At 33.9% G+C, this 23,545-nt stretch overlaps 1 protein-coding gene across 1 annotated transcript in view; it reads right to left on the reverse strand.

Moving 5' to 3' along the window:
- Window positions 1–23,545, reverse strand: part of LOC109097535 (tetratricopeptide repeat protein 28-like) — a 270,646-nt gene that overhangs the window by 84,733 nt on the left and 162,368 nt on the right. Inside the window, 4 exon segments of the mRNA XM_042733263.1 lie at window positions 4,977–5,107; window positions 8,247–8,423; window positions 8,426–8,521; window positions 16,743–16,890. Of these exon segments, the coding sequence (XP_042589197.1) occupies window positions 4,977–5,107; window positions 8,247–8,423; window positions 8,426–8,521; window positions 16,743–16,890 (552 nt within the window).

A 23,545-nucleotide genomic window follows, 5' to 3' on the forward strand; every position in this document is an offset into this window, starting at 1 on the left:
ATACTGCATACAATCTTTTATATGTTTAAAAAAGTATGCAAACCAAAAAGTAGTATGCTACAATCTTTATTAAAAACACATTTAGTAAATAAACTGTGCACAGCATATTACTTTCTTTCAAAAATAGAATGCAATATGCCATTGCAAATATATATTTCTCCTATTTTTGGATGTTTTCTTTTTTTTTCCTCTGTGTGAGTCTGAGGAGAGAGAGCTGGGTTTGAATGATATTTTGTGCACTTTTATATTTACTTTAGATCTTGACACAACAGAGATAAATCACTAAGTAATGGGAGTTGTGCCATTCATCATAACTTCTTACCAGCTGTTTTAATGTGCGCCGCGTGTTTGTGCATTCACTGCATTCAGTGTTTACACAATAAATCCAGCGCTGATGTCATATGCAACTACTCTAGGACCATATGAAATATTACTACATTTTAAAACAGCTGTTTTATAAATGAATATATTTTAAAATGTAATTTACTATTTACTATTTATATGTTTTTATTTGATCAATAAATACAGTAAAATCAGTAATACTGTGACATATTATTACAATTTAAATTAGCCGTTTTGTATTTGAATATAAGTTCAAATATAATTTATTCCTGTGATGCGCATCATTACTCCAGTCTTCAGTGTCACATGATCTTCAGAAATCATTCTAATATGCTGATTTCTGCTCAAGAAACATTTCCTATTATTATTAATATTGAAAACAGTTGTGCTGCTTCTTTAGTCCACTCTTAGACTACTGCGAACCTGAACATGCACGAGAGCGAGGGAGAAGACGAGAGGAGAGAAAGTTGCTCAGCGGAAGACTTCCTGAGGCAAGGCGAGAAAAAAATAGCTCTTTGGTTTGGATTCCGGGGTAATGGATTAATGAGTCTGGGAGAGTTGATTCTGTGATTTCTTTGGTTTTGTTTCTGTGGTATTCTAGCCATTCTCTAATGCTTTACCTGATTGACAGAACGTAATAAGCCTCTGAAACTCCTCCGTCTATATTAACGACTGAACTAAAGCTCTTCTGTTGCTTTTAATGACATGCTGAAGTGTTTTCCGCTCAATATTGACATGGAGACGCACCAAGTACTAATTGGAATATTAAGGCAGAATAAAAGCTGTAGCACAAACACTCCACCAATAGGAAATGTCCTCGAATTTTTAAAAAATTTCTAAGAATTTTTATATAGATCTTATATAGGGAGTTAAGTGTGTTAATTGTTAGTTCAATTTTGTTGTTGTAAAATGTCATAGCAAGAACACACTCTAAAAATCATATGAACTACTTTCTATATGTATTATTATTTTTTTAATTTTTATATTTCTGTTTAATTGTATGAATGTAATATTAATATCATGTGAACTATTTTCATGATGTTTTGATATATTTTTTGGTGTTTTCAATATTTGCTAGATATATATATCTATTATGATTTTTAGTAGGCAAAAAATTATATATATATATTAAAATAAAAAGAAATATACCTCGCATACATAATTATATAAATGAGTTAATATTTTTTATGTATTGCATGTCAAAAAAATTAATAAATCAATAATTAAATTTGGAAAAATATAAATAAAAACATATGCATAATAAAACTTTATAATTGATGTTAATAAATATACCGTTCTATTAATTTAAGTATTATACTATTTATAGTAATAAAAATATATTTTTGAAAAAAATACAATATCATTTTCTATTATAATAAAACTAACCCCCCCCCCCCCCCCCCCCTCCAAAAACCATTAATAAAACGAGTAATGACACAAAATTATGGACCATACTATTAATAGTAATAAAATATATTTTTGAAAAAATACAATAATTTTATATAATAATAAAAATAACAAAAACATTAATGGTATTAATTATTTTTATTTTTTTATATTATTTTTTTTATTTTATTGTAATCATATTGCACTTAAATAAAGAGTTGTAATGCGTTATACAGAACAGAATGATCTTGAAAGCTGTGCTTTCCAAAGCCTTGATGAGATTAGGCTGGGTTCGTGTGTGGATGTGCTGATTAGTGTGGATCTGGAGTAATTAGTGTGATGGGTCATGAGTGTTTACTGCAGTACAGATCAAACCATTAGACAACAGATCTGAGAGGGGGAGCCAGAACGTCTCATACCAACTCACAGACACACACACACACACACACACACACACACACAAACACACACACACTGACTGCACACACGCACCACACACACACACACACACACTCTCTTACAGCAGATGATCCATCACAACACATGTCCTACACGCACGCATGCTCAGACACACTGCAGTATGACAGCAGACACACATCTGCCGTACCTGTTCATACTTCAGACAAACACACACGCTTCTTTCCACAAACTGCTTGAGTATGTGGCCGTGTGGCCATTATAGGAAAATGCTTTGTTTGGAACTAATTTAATGTCTCCATGTGCAAACACATTGAGAACACACTGAACTGCTTGTCAGTGCACATTGCTAAAAACATCAGCATATTGTAAATGAAATTAAATCAGATCAAGCTTGATATAAACATGTCAACACTTGAACTAACCTGCTGCGTTCAGGCTAACACCCGCTATAGTGCTCGTTTGCGTTGTTGAGAGGATGCAACTGTTTTTGCGTAACTACAAATTGCAAGAGAATTACAAAACGCATCCATGCATTAAATCAACATGGTTGCCACAGTCCTGAAAAACCTGGAAATATCAGGGAAATTGTGATATCCACGGAGATTAAATTTTTTTTAAAGGTCACGGAAATGTCATCGAAATCACCTTTATTCAATATCTATTTCACAAGATATATTCCGTATTTCTTCAGGTAAAAACTCATGAATAACTGGAAAACGCCTTGGAACGTAAAATCCTGGAACGTAATTGGTCAAAAAAGGTGTAGACGAGTTTGTGCCGGAGAAGCATTTGCATTTGCATAGAGATGTGAAATCATCATCTAGAAAAAAAAAAAAATAATTATATAAATTAAGTCTATTTTAGCACCATTATTTTTATTACAATTGAGCACAATTTTATCCCAATTTGCATTACTGTAGCACAAAAAAAAAATCTCATTACTGAAATAAGAGAAAATGACTAATATTATACAGTGCATTTTATTTATGGGTATTATTTAATATACAGTTATGCACATTTTTTTCCAATAAACATTGCTGCAATTAAAATTATGATTATTTTTACTGTAATGTAAAATAATATTTGAATGTATTTTTTTTTATTCTAATCATCATATAATTTATGTTATTATTCACTATTGAATTTTAGAACATTTTTCTTAATTAAGTTAATTAATAAAAAAAATATGTAATAAGAATCATTATTGTGACTAATGCAACTGACGAATGAAAAAATATTATATTATTTAATTTATTTTGTTTTGTTGAGAGATAATTTGATTTATTCTATCATTTATTATTATGATCAAAATCTAGCCTTAGAAATGTTTCAGATCTTTAACATTAATACTGCTCAACCTACTCTTCACAATCCAATCAAATTCCGAAGGATAAAATCCAGTCCTACATTATTTTGCTCTAAATACTCCAGTGGCACACAATGCTGCCGAACACCATTTCTGCGTTTAATGGCTGCAGAAACGCGGTCAGCTCCACGGTTACAGTGAGTAATGAAGAGAGGAGAAGAGGAGCAGATGTGAGGACACAGTGCTTCTATTTCACACAATCTGGAAACACAAAAGAAGAGTCTATCATTCTCCTCATCCACTCCATTTCATAGAGTGTGATGTTTGGATTTGATGATGTTGTGGTGAGGGGGGGTGGGGTGTGGCATTAGCTGATAAGACCTCGAGACGCATTAAATACAGCCAGCGTGTGAATCTCACCAAACCTGTCAAGAATATCACTGCCTCATATTTCATTTTAAGATAAAAAGAAGAAATTATGTATAGCATAAAGAAAATGAAGTCTATTTTTAGGACCATTAATATTTTTTACACAAGTTTCACCTTTAGCTGATTTTTTTATCACAATTTGCATTGCACAAGTATTTCCCACCAAATTTTTAATTCTCAAAAATAATATCATTCTTTTTACTGTAATGTGAATTGTATTATATTTAATTTAATTATGTTTTCCTTCATTTTCTGAATTATTTTATTATTTATTTTTCGTATTATTACATTTTATTCCTAATTATTGTAATGAGATCACTGTCACTGAGAATAATAGATATTATAACTATTATAAAAAAATAATAAAACAAATACAATCAAAAGTTCTAGATTAATTTTATTAGGGGAATGTGATCAAAAAAATATTTAAAATATTTAAAAAGTATTTATTATTTAAAAATATTAAACAGTTACTCTTTTTTAATTTACATGTATTATTTAACATCTATATTTAATGTTTTTTTTATTTTAATTTATTATATTATTGTTAATATTATATATTATTTATTTTTAATATTCATTAATTTTAAATGTTAAAACACTAAAACATCCAGATTCACTGTATTGAGGGAAAATGTGCTTAAATGTAATAAAAATTGAAATAAAAATAAAAAGCAACCAAATAAATTAAATGTCACAATGTGAATAAATAAATAAATAAATATTCTGAAAATAAACCTCACTGTCTTTATACAAAATATTTTTCTTCATTTCATTATTATTCCATTTTCTTTTGATTTTAGAAGTATGACCCAGACATGTTTTTGTGGGGTTAACCCAAGTAGGTGTTTTCTCAACGGTGCATCAGAACAGATAGACGGCGAGCTGAAAGGAGACAGAACAGAGACGCCGAGCGTCCACAAACGTGACAGAGAGCGGTGAGTCTGCCCTGCAGCTCTGACTCAAACATTTGTCATGTCACAACACGAGTCCTGCGCCTCTGATAAAACAATCCTGCACACTTCATTTCTGTTTGAGGTGAAGATACGGCCACACACACACACACACACATGGTCGGTTCGTCGGCGATTACCTCTCTGTCCTTGAGTTTCATGGCCAGGACGAGCTGGTGTCTGTGGTTGCTCAGTGCCTCGCGGTAATTCCCCTTGGAGAAGAAGGCTGACCCCAGGTTCCCGTGAGCGCGGCATTCGCCCGTCTGGTCACCTGAAGGAAACCAGATCTGGGTTAGAAGGTTTCCATACACACACTAACATGACAAAACTGAATCCTCATGTGTTCACAGGCTTCAGGAAGACCAACTACAGATGCTTCCTAACTGGACAAAGCTGCTTGTTTTGATCCATTAGATGGTTTAATCTGGGATACTAACTGGTGCAGGTCAACCTAAACTAGCAGACCCTCTCAGACCAGCAAGAAAACGGATAATGATTTTCCACAAAAAAAACAACAGCTAGTGATGTTTGTTTTTAGTGCAAGAAATTGTTCAAAGTGGTAAATCCAGCAAGAAACCGGATAATGATTTTGCAAAAATGTGAAAGAAGTTGTTGAAATTGGTAAATCATATAAATTTAATATAAATTTTTTTTTTTTTTTAATGTATAACATTCTACATAGTTTTTTTTTTTTAATTTACTCGCAATTTTTTTTTTTTCATTATAAAATATTAGTTTACAAATTTGTGTTTAATTGTCTATATATATATATCTATATATATAAATTATTTAATTGTCAAAAAAAAAAAAAAATATATATTAAGCAACTGAATTAATGGAAACAACGAACAAACGAATGAATGGATTTTTTGCTAATTTTGTGAATTTTGAATTTTACTTTTGGTAAATCGGCAAAAATTCTGTCCAAAGCTGATATAACTACACTTTATTTCTTTATTTATTTGTTTATTTTTTAATTCTGTCCAAATTTTTAATTATTGATTTATTTATTTATTCATTCATTTTTAAATTTTTGTAAAGTAATTGACAAAATCAGACACTTTCTGACCAAATGGGCAGGTTTTTTTTTTTTTTTTTGCGCTTGCAAAATCTGACAAACATGGAGAGCTGTTATTGGTAAATCAGACCATTATTTTTTTTTTTGCTAATCTGACAAGATTAGACCATTTATGACTAAATTGGACAAAACTGTTTTTTCTATTTTAATTTTTTCCTAAATTTGACAAATTTACAGTTTCTATTGGTAAACCGGACAAAATTAGACAGTTACTGACCAAATCTGATATAACTTGACTGTTTTTGCTAAATCTGACAAAATAAGACTGATTCTGTTAGCAAATCGTACCAAAAAAACAGGTTCAGACAAAATCTGGCACAACTATGCCAACTTTATTTACATACATATATTATACTTGTGGGCGATATATACTATATACAGCAAATCTCAACTGCTTGTATCGTCACATAATGTAAAGTATTATCACCCAACTCCAATCTGCTGAATGCAACTCTAAGGCATGAAGATACTCTTATAAATAATCTGATAATCTTCTGTAAAGCTGTTTTGTGAAGAGTGCTATATAAATAAATTCAGCTGGACTCATCTGTTCTTATCAGAGCTTCATCAGCCGAGCGAGACGTCAGCTGTGTACTGATGTGCTAAAAGTGCGAGCTGAAGCTCAAACACAAACATTCACAGTTCATGCGTGTGAGAAACGCTTTCATGCCTTACAGTCGTGCTGTAAACCTCTGACATTCAGGAGAATATTTATGATGCTATACTTGGCTGTATGTCACGTCACTTTCACTTTTCAGTAGATACTTACACTGCGCCAAAAACACAAAAACTAGTCCAGTGGCATTCTGGGGAGAAGCCGCAGCGGCTTTTAATTAAAAAAAAGACCCATGAAGCCTAATTACTGAGAGACCTTATCAGCGTGTGCTCGGCCGGGTCAAAATAATTAACTTTGTGAGAAGGTACCGAGGCCTTTCGTGCACAAGGTCACCTGGACATCCGTCACAAGACGTTCTCGTAACAGACCACAGAAGTACATCGATTTCTCAAGAACCGGACATGATCACATGAATATGCAAAATGAGCCCAATTAAATGTGATTTAAAGGAACAGTTCACCACAAAAGCATCATTTACTCATCGTCATGTTGTGCTAGACTGTGTGGCTTTCTTCTGTAGAGCACAAAAGCAGAAAAGGAGCAATTTTAAAGTGTGTAAAGCAAAGTAAAGGTCATTTACGCAAATAGATCTTAAAGCAGCAGTAGAAATAACAGCTTGATTAATTTCTGAATGCCATAGACAGTGTTGTTATTGTAAAACTAAAATTATTAAAACACTTTTTGTTATTTGAAATAAAGATGAAACAATATATTTTAAAATTTTGTATTGTTTTTAAGTTTTGAAATTTTAATAATATTCATATTAATAAAATGAATATATTAGATTAAATATTAAAATGTAAAATATTAAGATTGTTTTTGTTACCTAAAATAAGATGAAATACAAAAAACATTTTTTAAATGTTACATTTATATTTTTTTATGTTATATTGTTTTATAAGTTTATAAATTGTAATGCTTTTATTAATAAAATATAAATATTTGATTACATATTAAATTATAAAATATTAAAACTTCTTTTATTAACTGAAATAAAGATTGAATACAATATATTGTTTACATTTTATGTTGTATCATAATTTAAAAATTTAAAAAATATATTTATATTAATAAAATAAAAAGATATTAGATTAATTATTAATATACAAATTATTAAAATGGTTTCTGTTAACCATGAAAGATGAAACTACATACATTTTAATTTTTCAAATGTTATATTGTTTTATAAGTTTAAAAATGTTATATTTATACTAATAAAATATAAATATTATATTAAATATGAAAACAAACTATTAAGATTGTTTTCGTTAACTGAATATGATCAAATGCAATATACAATTTAAAATGTTATAATTTACATTTTTCTAAGTTTGATATTGTTTTATACATTTTAATTTTGTAATCATATCTATATTAAGAAAATATAAATTTTACATTATTAGATTAAATAAATTTATAAAACACTTAAAAACTAATTAGAATTGTTGCCTAAGAAAATAACCGAAATAAAAAATAATATGTTGAAGTATTAAAATTGCTAAAACTAAATAGAATTATAAAAAATGAATAATGATAAATACAAATAACAAAAGCACCCAACAAAGTTATTAAAGCTAAAATTTAAATAAAATAATAAAAGCCAATTCAAACTATTAATAAATAATATAATATTACATAAATAATATGGATGGAATGTGGTCAATAAAAACAAAATCATGTAGCAAGAAACCTAAAATCTAAAAGGTCTTCCCTCACCTAAAGTTTTGGCCACCTCCAGGTCTTGTTGCATGTAGGCGGTGCTCTTCTCCGTGTTGCCCAATGACCAGTAAGCGCTGCTGAGGCGACTAGAGAAAACAGAGCCGCGAAGCTTGAGGCTGCAGGTGCCGATCTTCAGCGCCGCCTCCAGGACCACCACAGACGCGCCGTGATGCGAGCGGTCAGCAGCTCCTGACCAATCACAGACACCACCACAAACGGACTCTTGTCCAGCTTCATCTTCTGCAGCTGCTGGTAGGTCGGCTCCAGGGATTCTGCAGAGCCCATGCACACAAATCACAGCCAGAGTTAAGATGTGACATGAAACATTCAAAAAACCATTTGTGACATGAAACATTTATAAATTAATTATTAATACACATCTAACTGATTTAACATCATTTTACATTCATTTAAACATCAAACATAAAAATATGAAAATTTTTATTAATATTTAATATGTTGTCAGATAGGGGTGGGCGATATGACCAAAATCTTTTATATCACGATAACAATATATATCATGATATAGTTATGATTTCTTTTAAAAAGTTTTTTATGATATTAAAATCTTTGATACCATAGAATTTTCATAATCCTTTTCACCAATGTCAATATCAAACTAATACAAGCCTAAAAGGAGACAAAAAAATCCCCTCAAGCTCACTGAAGATAAATAAACAGTCAGTGATGAAATAAGGATAAGAAACTAACTGCAAGCAAGAGGACAAAAAACTATACTAAATAAGAAATGCTACACTGTGTAAATTAATTAGTCTTCACTGTGTTAATTTTATCTATCTATCTGTCTATCGATCGATAGATAAATATAATTAACATGTATTGTGTATAGATTCTATACATATACAGTATATATTTATATATATATATATATATATATATATATATATATATATGTGCGTGTAAATTATCATTATTATTCTTTTTTAATTTCTTCTTATTTAAAAGTTACAAAAGTGCTATATGCTATATTTTAATGCTAAATCCGACAAAATTGGGGCTATTTCAGTTGTCATTTGTTGACTGAACTTGTATTCAATTCAAATGCACATCACTAAAATGAAAAAATGCAATTCAGCAGGTCAAACTCGGGCTCGTTTACTGTACTTACTGTTTACAAACGAATTTAAAGAAGACTGTGAGTGTTAAGTGGAGTGTTCATTTTGTTTGGCTTTTGTTTGGGTGATCTGAGGTGATTATTTACTGTAAGTAATCGCTGCACACTCCAAACAGACCTTCTTGTGGAAGTTTCTCGCTAAAATGTTCACCTTATTAATGCTTATTTGTAGAATAATCCCACGTGTTACTATGCGGTAAGATGTAGCGAGCACCATATGTGCAGAGGTGACCTCCGGCGGAGGAAGGAGACACAGTTAAAGAGTGAAACGCACACACTGTCATAAATCATGACGGGCCACAGTCGAGCGTCACCCACTGCCCCGCGGGACCTCCAAAGATCCATTTTTATCTGCCCTTCCCTCGTTTTTCTGTAGTGTATCTATGAAGTATATTTCTTACTGTCCTTCTGGGTGTGTTTGATAGCCAATTCAGCATGTTTCATCTCGGCTGCACAAATGTGTACTGTCACATCATATCCTGTATTTGATCACAGACGGAACACCATATTGACCAATCAGCTACTATTAGTGCTATGATTTTGATTTATACTTTGGTGTAATTTTTTTTTTTCATGGTATATTGAACAAAATTAAACATTTTCTGAGCAAACTGGACAAAACTTTTCTGTTTTTGCTAAATCTGACGATATTAAACTATTTTTTCATGGAAAAGATAAGTTAGAAAACTGGGCTGCTTTTGGTTAAATCTGACAAGATTAAACAGTTTTCATTGGTGAATAAGACAAAAATAGACATTTTCTGAGCAAACTGGGGAGAAAAAAGGGGCTGTTTTTTTCCTAAATCTGACAATATTAAACTATTTTTTCATGGAAAATTGGAAAAAGTTAGAAAACTGGGCTGTTTTTGGCTAAATCTGACAAAATAAAACCGTTTTTGTAAATCAGACTAAATTTGACCTTTTCTAAGCAACCTGGAGAAAAAAGAAAAACCTGGGCTGTTTTTTATTTGCTAAATCTGACAATATGAATCAGTTTTCCAGTGGTAAATTGGACAAAATTAGACAGTTTCTCACTGAATTGGACAAAAAGTATACTGTTTTTGGCTAAATCTATCCAGATTAAACAGTTTTGTTAGTAAATCAGACTAAATTTGACATTTTCTGAGCAAACTGGAGAAAAAAAAAAAACTGGCCTGTTTTATTTGCTAAATCTGATAATATTAATCAGTTTTCCAGTGGTAAATTGGAAAAAATTAGACAGTTTAGCACTGAATCAGACAAAATTAGACATTTAATAAAAAAGTTTGTCTTGGTAAATCAGCAAAAATTTGAAATTTTCTGAGCAAATCTTGCTTAACTACGCTGTTGTCTAAAATTTGTCTAAAGGATTTTTTGATGTTGAGAAAGTTCAAAAGAACAGCACATATTTGAAACAGAAAACTATTGTAAACTATTTAACACATATTTACGAAATAATTATCCGCTATACTGTATTTCTTGCGATAGATAAAATCTAGTCAAATTCAGCATGAATGAATCTCCAGACTGTAGAAAGACACTTCAGGAACGCTGAGTGATTTCCGACAGGTTTAATTCCCTCTTCTCGTGTAGCCGACAGGCGTGAACGTCCTCTGCCGCAGGCTACAAACACTCTGCTGGGTTTGTCGTGCACATTTATATCGAGTAATTGCATTCAGCCTGACACTTTTACAAGTTGCATAAATCGGAGTGGTGAGAAACTCTTTGGCTTGGGGACGGAAGTGAGTGTGTGTGTGAATCTAGTTAACAGCAGACACGGGCAATGATAAACAAGAGCGCAGAAGTGCTTATGCAGCCCGCCGCGGAGAGGAGGGTTTAATGATGAGCCTCTGGGTGCCTATCTTTCCTTCCTCTCGACGCTTTTCTCTTTCTCTTCGCCGCTTCCCTCTCTTCTGTCGAGAGGCTTTGCCATGTGAAACAGAAGCTTTGACGTGTCTGTCTGGCGTCTCGTGGGAAGCAGCTAAATAAAGAAATAATAACAGAGACTGACAACAACACCCACTTGCATTTCATTGTGTTTACTTTCTTTTAGTCTATTTACATTAGCATTCCTAAACTAAGACGAGCGGATTTCCATATCTGTAATTCACTGTGCATCCGGAGGAGATCTAGTATTCCCTGTAGCTCAAAAACAGAGGTTTCAGGTAGATTCTGTGCTAATTCATCACGCTTTATACCACTGGGACGGGCTAAAAACACATCAAGAGAGTGCGGGTGCCATATGTGATTTGTGTGTTAAGTTGTACCATGTAAATAATGAATACTTTTAAATTTTGATGAAAGATGATTTCAATGATGCATCACTTCAGTATTTACAGTATTCAGCATCCATTGTATTTAAAGATAGAATGAATAGCAGAACGATAGAACGATCAATGAAACAATAGATGGACGGACGGATGGACGGATGGACCAACAGACAGATAGATAGATAGATAGATAGATAGATAGATAGATAGATAGATGATGGATGGCTGGATGGAGGATGGATAGAACAACTAAGAGAGATAGATAGATAGATAGATAGATAGATAGATAGATAGATAGATAGATAGATAGATAGATAGATAGATAGATAGATAGATAGATAGATAGATAGATAGATAGATAGATAGATAGATAGATGAACAATAAAAGTGATAGATAGATATATAGATATATAGATAGATAGATAGATAGATAGATAGATAGATAGATAGATAGATAGAGATAGATAGATAGATAGATAGATAGATAGATAGATAGATAGATAGATAGATAGATAGATTTACATTTGATAGATAGATAGAGCCAGACGATCCAAAGCGACTTACAAATATGAACAGTAGAAACAATCGCAGGACCGTAATCCAATAGTCTCAGTTAGCCCTAGTACCGAAAGCACGTTAGCCCCGGGTTTTTTTTTTTTTTTTTTGGATAGATAGAAAGGACAAAGAACAAAAAGGTAAGTATAGTATAGTTGGGTAAGTATGAGTCTGACAAATGAGTAAAGACTCAGCTGTTTAGAATTGAGATCGGGAGGTCATTCCACCATAGCCCCAGTCCAGGAAAAAGTCCGTGAGAGTGGATTTTTTGAACCTCTTTGGGATGGCAAACACAAGCGTCGTTCACTTAGCGCAAAATAGCATAAGATTGAACTAGTGAGTTTAGGATAAGTTGGCGCCGGGCCAGTGGGTCGTTTTGTAGCAAGCATCAGTACCTTGAATTGATGCGACGCAGGCTCTGGTAGCCATGTAACCTGATGATGAGAGGAGTAACATGGGCTTTTTCGGCTCATTGAAGACCAACCCTCGCTGCTGATTCTGGATCAGTTGTAGGCTTGATAGTACATGCAGGAAGGCACGCCAGAGAGCATTGCACTAGTGTTCTTGGAGAGAACAAAGCTTGGACAAGAATGGATGGATTGCTACTGAACAGGAAGGGTCTAATCTTCCTAATGTTGAATAAGGCAAATCTGGATGGCTGTGAAGCTTGGATGATCCTCACAACGTCTAGGTTTGGCTGTCCCTGGAGGAGTTTATGGTTGAGCGAACCCAGCTGTATAGAGAAGTTGTGTGATGATAGCGGAACCACCAGCAGTTTCATCTTAGTAAGGTTTGAGCTGAAAGTTGGATCCAGCTAGAAATCGTCACTCAGAACAGTCTGAATGCGAGCAACTACCGTCGGGTCATCTGGTTGGAATGAGAAAGTAGAGTTGAGTGATCAAGCGTAGCAGTGATAGGAAAAAGCCAGACTTCTGAATGACAGATCCTAATGATCATGTAGAATGGAGAAAGAGAAGCGGTCCAAGTACTGCAGCCTTTGATGAACCCACGTAGCAAGTTAGACTTAGCTATGAATCTATCAGGACAGGTTAGGAGTGAAGCCACTGGAGTGCCGTTCAGAGATGTCCATCTTTCTAGGGTTTGGATAGGATAATCTGGTGATTAACATTTTCAAAAGCAGCAGGGACAGGGTCCAGTAAAATGAGCACTGAGGATTTTTGAAGGCTGCTCTTTGCGCCAGTCGCAAGGGCTTCCAGTAACCAGAGAGCAGACAGTCTCAGATGAGCCACTTTTGGCCAGATTGGTTGCAGTAGAGGTTGTTTCTGCTGTACAAGAAAACATAGAGAGCGGGTTGAACACAGCTCGTTCGGAGTGTCCCTTTGCAATGAATGGAAGAAAAGAAGGGATCCCGGTCTGTAGTTTTCTAGAAGTGCTGGATTTAGTAGATGGATTTCTCATCAGCACAGGGGACTTACACCGAGCCTGCTGTAAATGCTGAGGGAAATCCAGAGTGAAGAGGAGGAGTTGATATGTGAGTAAGAGGTAGACGTAAAGAATAGACTGAAGATAGATCGATAAATAGAATAATAAAAGTTGATAGATAGATCGATAGATAGATAGATAGATAGAATAGATAGATAGATAGATCTGATAGATAGATAGATAGATAGCGCGGGACGTAACGACGGACATAGATAGATAGATAGATAGATAGATAGATCGATAGCATCGATAGCATAGGATAGATAGATAGATAGATAGATGGATGGATGGGACGGACAGACAGAAGGATAGATAGGATAGATGATCTATAGATAGATAGATAGATAGATAGATAGATATAGACGGATGGACGGACAGACGAAGGGATAGATAGATAGATAGAAGACAGATAGATAGATAGATAGACAGATAGATAGATGGATAGATAGATGGATAGACAGACAGACAGACGGAACGGACAGACCATATGAAGATAGCTAGATAGATAGATAGATAGATAGATAGATATAGATAGATAATAGATAGATCGATAGATAGATAGATAGATCGATAGATAGATAGATAGATAGGTATAGCGGACGGACTGATGATAGATAGATAGATCGATAGATAGATAGATAGGATAGATAGATAGATAGATAGATAGATAGATAGATAGATATATAGATAGATAGATAGATAGATAGATAGATGACGTAGGATAGATTAGATAGATGGAGATGGAGACCAGACAGAAGGATATAGATAGATAGATAGATAGATAGATAGATAGATATTAGATAGATTGATAGATAGATAGGATAGATATATAGATAGATAGATAGATAGATGGATGGACGGACAGACAGAAAGTATAGCTAGAGAGATGATAGATAGATCGATAGATAGATGGATAGATAGAGAGATGATAGATAGATAGATCGAGGGATAGATAGATATACGGGATGACGGGACAGATAGAAGATAGAGATAGATAGATAGATAGATAGAATAGATAGATATAGATAGATAATAGATAGATAGATAGATAGATCGATAGATAGATAGATAGTAGATAGATAGATTAGAGAGATGGACTATGGACGGGACAGACAAAGGATAGATAGATAGATAGATAGATAGATAGATAGATAGATAGATAGATAGGATAGATAGATAGATAGATAGATAGGATAGATAGATAGATAGATAGACCGATGGATGACGGATAGACAGATGAGATAGATAGGCGATAGATAGATAGGATAGATAGATAGATAGATAGATAGATAGATAGATAGATAGATAGATAGATAGATAGATAGATAGATAGATAGATGGACGTATATAAGGATAGATAGATAGATAGATAGATAGATAGATAGATAGATAGATATATATAGATAGATAGATAGACAGATAGATAGATAGATATGTGCATAGTCTGTGTCAGATGTCTGTGTGTGTGTTTATTTGCAGATAGATACCACATCCTCTGAAGGGCCTCTAGCTGTAGGTGTTTGAGAAATGCTTTTGTGACGCTTGGATGTAAATCGCAGTCTCAGAATAAACAGGGTCATGCAAACAGCCGTTGTTCCGGGAGGATGTCCAAACGGGGCCGTTTCATCTGCTAATTATGTCCCTTATTTCCCCTGTTGTGCCTCAGAGCCACATGCAGCACTGTGAGCCGCAGAGAGAGTAGATTATGTTGAACAGTCTCTCCAAATCGGCTCCGGGCAGAGAGGTGATCGCTCGCGGCCCCTGGGCTCACAGATAACAAGAGACCCGCTTCTCCCGCTCTCTCGCTTCCCTCATCCCTTTATCGCTTTTGTAGCGCCCTTGTGTGAGGATTTGCATGTGGGATTATCTAACTTTAATTTAATTGTTCTCTTCTCGGCTTCACATAATCAGAGGTGCCATTCAAAGCCCTTCCTAAGACGAGAGGTGAGACACCATCGAAAACTGAGCCGATTGTGTTGGGCTGCTCGCCCGGGATAACAGACGCGCCTGAAACGCAAAAGTTGCAGACTCCGGAAATCACACTCAGAATAATCTCAGTGTTTCATTGATAATGTCAATGTATACAAAGTACATATTTTGTCTGTTTTTTACAATTCTAATTTTAGTTATGTGCATTTGTAAAAATATGCTAGTAGATGTGTGAATGTGTGAGACCCTGGACCACAAAACCAGTCATAACGGTCTTTTTTTTTTATTTGATATTTCTACATCATCTGAAAGCTGAACAAATAAGCTTTCCATTGATCTTTGATGTTTGTTATGATAGGACAATATTTGGCCGAGATATAACTATTTGAAAATTTGGAATCTGAGGATGCAAAAAAAAAAAAAAAAAATTGAAAAAAAAAGTGGTCTTTAAGTGGTCCAAATGAATTTCTTAGCAATGCATATTACTAATTAAAAATTAAGTTTTGATATATTTAAAGGTAGGAAATGTACAAAATATCTTCATGGAACATGATCTTTACTTAATATCCTAATGATTTTTGGCATAAAAGAAAAATCAATCATTTTCACCCATACAATATATTTTTGGCTATTGCTACAAATATACCTGTGCTACTTAAGACTGCTTTTGTGATCCAGGTTTACCTGTGTGTGTGTATACATACAGTATATTATTTAAGTTTAAAATATTTGAGCTATTTTACATTTCAACCTTAGTCTAATAACTAGTAGAGAACTGAGACATTTTCATTCAGTGCATAAAAATGCAAAACGACTCAAAATGATGAAGCAAGTCACATATGATGCCAAAAAATGCACCTACACCTCTCATACACTAATATGGTTGCTAAATAAAGCTCATTATGCACACTGAACCCTCATTATCACGCTCATTACAGTCAACAGATGAATCTACATCAGAAGAGCCCAAAACAGCATGTTGCATCTTCAGCTTATATTCCCTGTTCATCTGAAATGATTTTACACACATCATTTCCTACTCATCTTTTGGCATTTTCAGATTCAATATAAGAAACTATTTGGCCCATTCATGAACGTTTTTCACTAATGAAGTTCTCACAAAAAGGTTTTAATATCTTTAAGAGGTTGTTTTTTCTGGAATTTGACCCTACGGGCCGTGTACCTCTTAGCGGGGACTTCATGGCGGCCTCCACCATTCCCACCAGCAGCTGCAGGCTCTTGGGGTCCTGCGCCAGTCCTGAGGCGAAGGCGGCCAGGGCGTCCGCATGGCGCCCCAGGTACTGAAGGGCAACACCCTGTCGGAAGTATGCCTGCAGAAAGAGAACCAGAAAGAAAGCATGTTAGTGTTGTTATCGTCTTCAGTGGACAAGCGACATACCCTCTAAGACCGGTTAGTGTGCACTAATCAAAAGTGATCGGAACAAAAACCCAAACCATAAGGGTTAAACCTCAGTGTGAAACACATATAGACAGAAACAGTTCCTCAAATCATGCATTTTATTGAGGATATCTGCATTGTTACTTAACTAAGTGAACTATTATCACCTGCTAGATGACAAAACAGACAAAAATCCCAACGACTTACACTGACCTGAGCCATATCTGTTTACAGTGAAGATTAACAGGAAAAACATAGTAAATATGCTAAACAAACACATTTAAGATGTTTAAAGGAATAGTTCAGCCGGAAATGAAAATGTAATCAGGCTCAGTCCATCCAAGATGTAGATGAATTTGTTTCTTCATCAGATCTGGAGAAATGTAGCATTACATCACTTGCTCACCAATGGATGCTCTGCAGTGAATGGGTGCCGTCAGAATGAGAGTCCAAACAGCTGATAAAAACATCACAAGTAATCCACACCACTCTTGTGACCACATCATCTTGTGAGTGAAAAGCGGCAAGAAACCAATACATCATTAAGATGTTTTAACTTTAAACCGTCATTTCCAGGCTAAAATATGTTTCCATAATCCACAACAACACTTCCTCCAGTGAAGAAGTAATCTCCCTTTTTTTAAGAGCTGTTTTTGACTCACTTGTAAATGGTGCTTGATCTGTGCAGATTTCTCTCCTGATTCAGACAAGAGGACTTTTTTACTTGAGGAAGCTTTATAGATACAAGATCAGCTGGAAGCAATGGTTTGACGTTACGTTAAGCGTCTTCATGATGGATTTGTTTCTTACAAATACACAGCTTTTCACTTTATAAGGATGTTAATTGATGGACTAGAGTGGTGTGGATTACTTGTGGATTAATGTGATGTTTGTATCAGCTGTTTGGACTCTCATTCTGACGGCACCCATTCACTGCAGAGCATCCATTGGTGAGCGAGTGATGTAATGATCAATTTCTCCAAATCTTGAACAAACAAACTACATCTTGGATGGTCTAAGGGTGAGTACATTTTCAGCAAATGTTCATTTTTGGCTGAACTATTCCTTTAAATCTTGTCTGTCATGTAGGTGCTGATACAGACGTCGTATCTCAGACATGCATGCATTCATGTTTTCAAAAAGGCTGCTTTTATTTTGATCGCGCAATGCACACCAGACCGCTCGACTGTATTAAATATCACAGCAGTTCACTTCCAGAACACATAATGTCCTCTCTATATTCACCGTAAGGGAGATGTGCTGATAAACACCATCATTTTCACTGCCGTTTGACTAAAGGGTTCTCTGGTCCAAGCAGACTCACATCTCATAAAGCTCATTCACAATTATCATCTCACGCAGCCGTTTATTAGATCGGCCCGAGCATACGGCCAACTTCCAGCCGAGCTGATAACGGCTGGGAGGGGACCAGCGGAAGATTAAGACATGACATTGAATTTATGAAGGCCCCTATAATTAATTTCACTTTGCACGGCGAGCCCTTTGATTACAGACTACCTCTCTTTTTTTTTGGACAGCTTCATTGAAACGAATGGGGATGCATATTGAATTCAACACATTAACCTTTGGTCTAACCATGTTATTATAGGACGTCGCAGGCCACCGTGCTCGGCTCGATATTAATTGCCTCTTTGTATACGGCCCACTGCACTGCGATTGGACGCACTCTGCGTACACATGCACGTTGAGCGCTTTTAGGTTTCGACATCAATATTTGCCTGAAGGGGGTTTGTTTCAGAAGGCTGGGATTCAATCCTGTTTCTGTAATGCAATTTTAAAGCAAATGTGTTTTACTTTTAGCGAGAGCGAAACAAATACGTGATTATTCAACGTAAGCAAACAGCGTGCTTGCACTCCGCCGGTTTTAAATTAGAATTAAGTTGATTAAATGACAGGCTGGGCTTTGTGTTACGTCTCTCTGCCGAATCCGAAAGCTCTAATTGGTCGATTAGTGCACTGAATTCCCAGAGCAGATGCCGACGGCGCTGTTATTTCATCCGGCATCGCTTTCATTCCCACTAACACAACACCAATCTCTCCACCTCTCATTTCACTTATTTAACTTTATGTATTTAATTTCCCATTATGTGCAAAGAGGGAGAAAAAACACTGAGCTGCCACAATCTGGTCTGAACAAAGCAGGCATTTAGAAAAAAAAAATCACTGGAACTGAATGATTTTAATGATCTTCACATCCATTAATGATTCTTGAACATAAGTATTCTTGTGCTAATGTGGGCAGAATGTCATACTAAAATAGATGACTGCAGATAGTTCTGAGTTTGAAGAGAAAAAAAACTGCATGCTAAATTGACACTATATCAATGTTTGCACACAACAACAAGCATACAACACAATCAATACAGTGATTCACAAACAAATGGTCTGCTTCTGTTAAAAATGACTCTTATAAACTGGTTTTTACTGATGAATCAATAAAAAAAGAGACTTATGATTCCTGAATAACACACTCAATCATTAAGTAACTGAATAAAAATGTGTTACCAAATACATTATTGTTACTTTAGAATATATTTAACACCAATTATTGTGGCCAAATTTGATCAGCTTCCTTTATTAAAAAAACAACTGTTCAAGGAATTATTACAAGGTTATGCAACTTGTGTAATATTAATATACAGTAGTTGTCCAAAAATCTAAAGGCAGAAGGAGTGTCCAGTAAAAACTTGAAATGAACCTTATGGAGTGGTTTTTATAATGAATCAATTGAAATTTTTTTTTAAAAAAATTCCTGAACGACTCACTCAGTCTTTAAGTAGCTCTTAAAATGTATATAAACGTGTTACCAAATGCATTATTGTTTGTATAGTATATAGAAAACACCAATTATTATGTCAAATTTTATTAGCTTCTTTAAAAAATCTGTTGAGTCATTAAAGGCGATGTAACTTGTGAAATGTTACGATATTTTCTCCTAAAATCTGGAGGAGTGTTCAGAAAACAGGTTCAAAGCAACTCTTATGAATTGGTTCTTTATAATGAATCAATATCAAATTCACTCGATCACTGAATCAGTCAGAGTGGCTCTTAAAATATGTATTAAAATTTTCATCCTCAGAATTACAAAACAAGTGTTCATGGAATCTTTAAAGGTGACGTGTAATTTACGCAATGTTAAAATAATTAAAAACACTGCTCTGTTTATTTTCTTTCAGCTTGACTTCAGCAACACTGACTCAACCAATGATGAGAGTTTGGGGGCGGGACTATCAGTTTGACTGACCAATGAAGGGAGAAGGAGTGTTCAGGAAAACTGTTAGAAAGAAAAAAAAAAAATTTTGCATTATAATATTAGCAATTTTTTTTTTATTATCCAAGTGGAACAGAAATGGCTTTAGAAGCAGAATCTTTAAGTGGTAATCAGCACTAAAAATAGTTGCAGAGAAGAGGAAATATGCATGCATGTGCATGTTTCTACAGTACATCCATCAGACGATGCAGCTCTCCAGTGCGTGTCAATCCAGTGTTGTTTCTCAGCGACTGCAGGGGAATGACTGATCTGAGTCGGGTTGGCATATGGAGACACAACTGTTCAGATCAAGTGTGGCGTCTGGCTGCGCTGGCACCTGACATCTTAAATGTGACGCTCCATCCACAGTCAATTACATATAATCATAACCACGGACATAACACGGGGAAAACTGTCAAACACACCTCTCAGCCGCATGACACATTGAGCTTCCTTCAGTTTTTCAGCATTCAGAATGAAGAGCTGCTGCTCAAGGTTTTCAAGGTTCCAGCAGAATGAGTGACAAAACATTAAACAAGAATGATTCAATCCCGCAAAGACCGCCCGCCGTGATTCAGACGTTTTCTGAGCACTTCAATTGAAAACTCAAACAGCGGCGTGCTTTGTGGCGCATTAGGAGGTTTGAACGTGTGCTAAATTAAAATGATTTCCTCACACTAACAGCCATGAATCTGAGGCCAGATGTCTGTAGACTCGCACTGAGAAAATTATTTTATATTTTGTAAATATATATTTATTATTAGTCATATATACATCAAATACGACATGCAATATAAAATAATATATTTTAATATATATAAACATTAAAATATACCATGTTATATTGCAAGTCGTATTTGATGTGTAAACTTTTTTGTGAGATATAAAAATATAATTAGGTATATAAATGCTTGCATATTTAAAATGAATAAATGATATTAAAATATTATTCACATATTAGATATTTTATTTTGTATATACTAATTACGCACAAAATGTTTATAAATATATCTATTCTTCTTTACATTTTTATATTGTGTTATATGTTGTGTATTGTTTATTCTAAATTGAAATAAGATATATATGTGTGTGTGCGTGTGTGTGTGTGTGTGTGTGTGTGTATAGTGACATCATTTTCATAAAATTTTTGTGTACTTTCCCTTTAAATTCTCTCTCATTACAGTAATGTGATATAAAAAATAAAGATGTACAACTTGACATCATGTACAATTAATAGTTAGTGTGTATTTGCATTAATAGATTAATCCATTATTTAAAAAAATAGTAAAATATGTATTGCATAGTTAAAAGAAGCTTCTTAAAAAAAGAAGCAAGACATCTAGACACACTACGGTAATTAAAATACAGAAGCAGAATGTGCTAATTTTAATAAAAATAATATCACAATGCAAAAAATGGCCTTAATGGTCTTTATCTTTATCAAAAAATAACTGCTTATTGTTTTTATTTGAATTTTGGATGAAATATGACCCAAGATGTGCTCTTATGAAATCTATCTGTACCTAAGTGCCCTTAACAGACATCATTCCTGTAGGCAGGTACGCTTTGCCCCCTGATGGAGTCACTGGCTGCCTGGCAACACTCGCCTGGCAACGCTCGCCCCCTCCAGTACCTCACCTGCTGTGATTTTGGCTAAAAACACAGACAGAAAAGTGTGATGAAGAGACGAAGCAAACGAGGCTGTTTAGGACTAATTACTGAGCCAGACTCTGCTGTGCCGCTAATCACCTGACTTACACAAACTACAAAGAGAAGCGAATAATCATGAGGCTGAAAAACTTCATTAGGGCACATTTGTGCAGATATTTAATGACTAACTTGGCCATAAACACTACTCCAGACATGACAACAGCTGCTTTACTGTCCTAGTCAACTGACTAAAAACCTGGTCTTGAAACAGTGTACAGTAGACTTGAAAAAGACTGAATGTGTTAAAAGATACTCATATTTTAAAGTCAAGCTAACTTTTACAAAGGAAGTCATAAAAAGTAGCTAACTACTGCACTCAAGCTATTTAGATGGGCTGATATCTTTTTGATAATATAACATCAGATGATACAATTAACTTTTTATATACAAACAATTAATTATCAAGCAATTACCCGGCAGAAAAACAGTTGGGATCTCAATTAGAGTGCTAAACATTAAACTTCATTGCAATTTCACACTAAAAACAATTAACAAACTCATAAATCAATCACAATTATATATAGAACGGAAACAAAGTGACAAAAACTAGCATTTAACAATGTTTCAACAAAAGACAAGGGGACTCAAATGAATCAGCGAATAGTTAATTTGACTATATCATATATATATAAGTGCTGTCAAATGATTAATCGCATCCAAAATAAGAGTTTTTGTTTACATAATTTATGTGTGAGTACTGTATATATTTATTATGTATATATAAATACACATACATGCATCTATACATTTAAGAAAAATATGTTATATTTATATATTAAATATATCTCTATATAATATAAATTATATGAATAGAAACGTACATATGTGTAAATATTTTTTAAATATACTGTATGTGTGTGTCTTTTTTTTTTTAAATATATTTTATGTGTGTGTATGTATTTTGTAAGTAAACACACATATTTTGGATGTGCAAATTCATTGTTTGACAGCACTAATTTTTTTATATAGTTTTTTTATATGTTTTTATTGTTTTTTTTGTTATTATTATTATTAATATTGTATTATTAAATATATAAATAAAAAAACTATTATTATACAATTTACATGAATCCTTTTAACTTGATGCATTAAAATTTAATCAATTGATTCACCAAAATGAATCAGATTTAACAGTTTAGGAGGTGTTTGATTATTGCCTAAATGTTATTATTATATCATTCATATGAACTCTTTAAAATGAATTCTCTAAAATGAATCAACTGATTTTGTAATGATTCACTAAAATGAATCAGACGCAACAGTTTAGGAGGTGTTTGATTATTGACTAAATTTTGTAATGATTCACTAAAATGAATCAGATGCTAGCCTATTATTATATCATTTACATGAACTCTTTAAAACGAGTCAACTGATTCACTGTAATGACTCAGTAAAATGAATCTTTGTCTCGGCTTGCATAGTGTACAGTTGTGTGTGCAGTACACCATGAAAAAACACAAACATGATTAAAAACCTAGAAACTCAGAGTTTTGACAGCATTTTTTGACAAAAAGCAACAATGTACTAGAAAAGTTTCATTTTAAACTACTGTCACTCTAAAAGCTAGTTAAGTTAGCAGCACGTTCATTTTCATCTAGTCACTCCT

This window comes from Cyprinus carpio, chromosome B10, assembly GCF_018340385.1.
Source record: "Cyprinus carpio isolate SPL01 chromosome B10, ASM1834038v1, whole genome shotgun sequence".
Classification (NCBI taxonomy): Eukaryota; Metazoa; Chordata; class Actinopteri; order Cypriniformes; family Cyprinidae; genus Cyprinus; species Cyprinus carpio.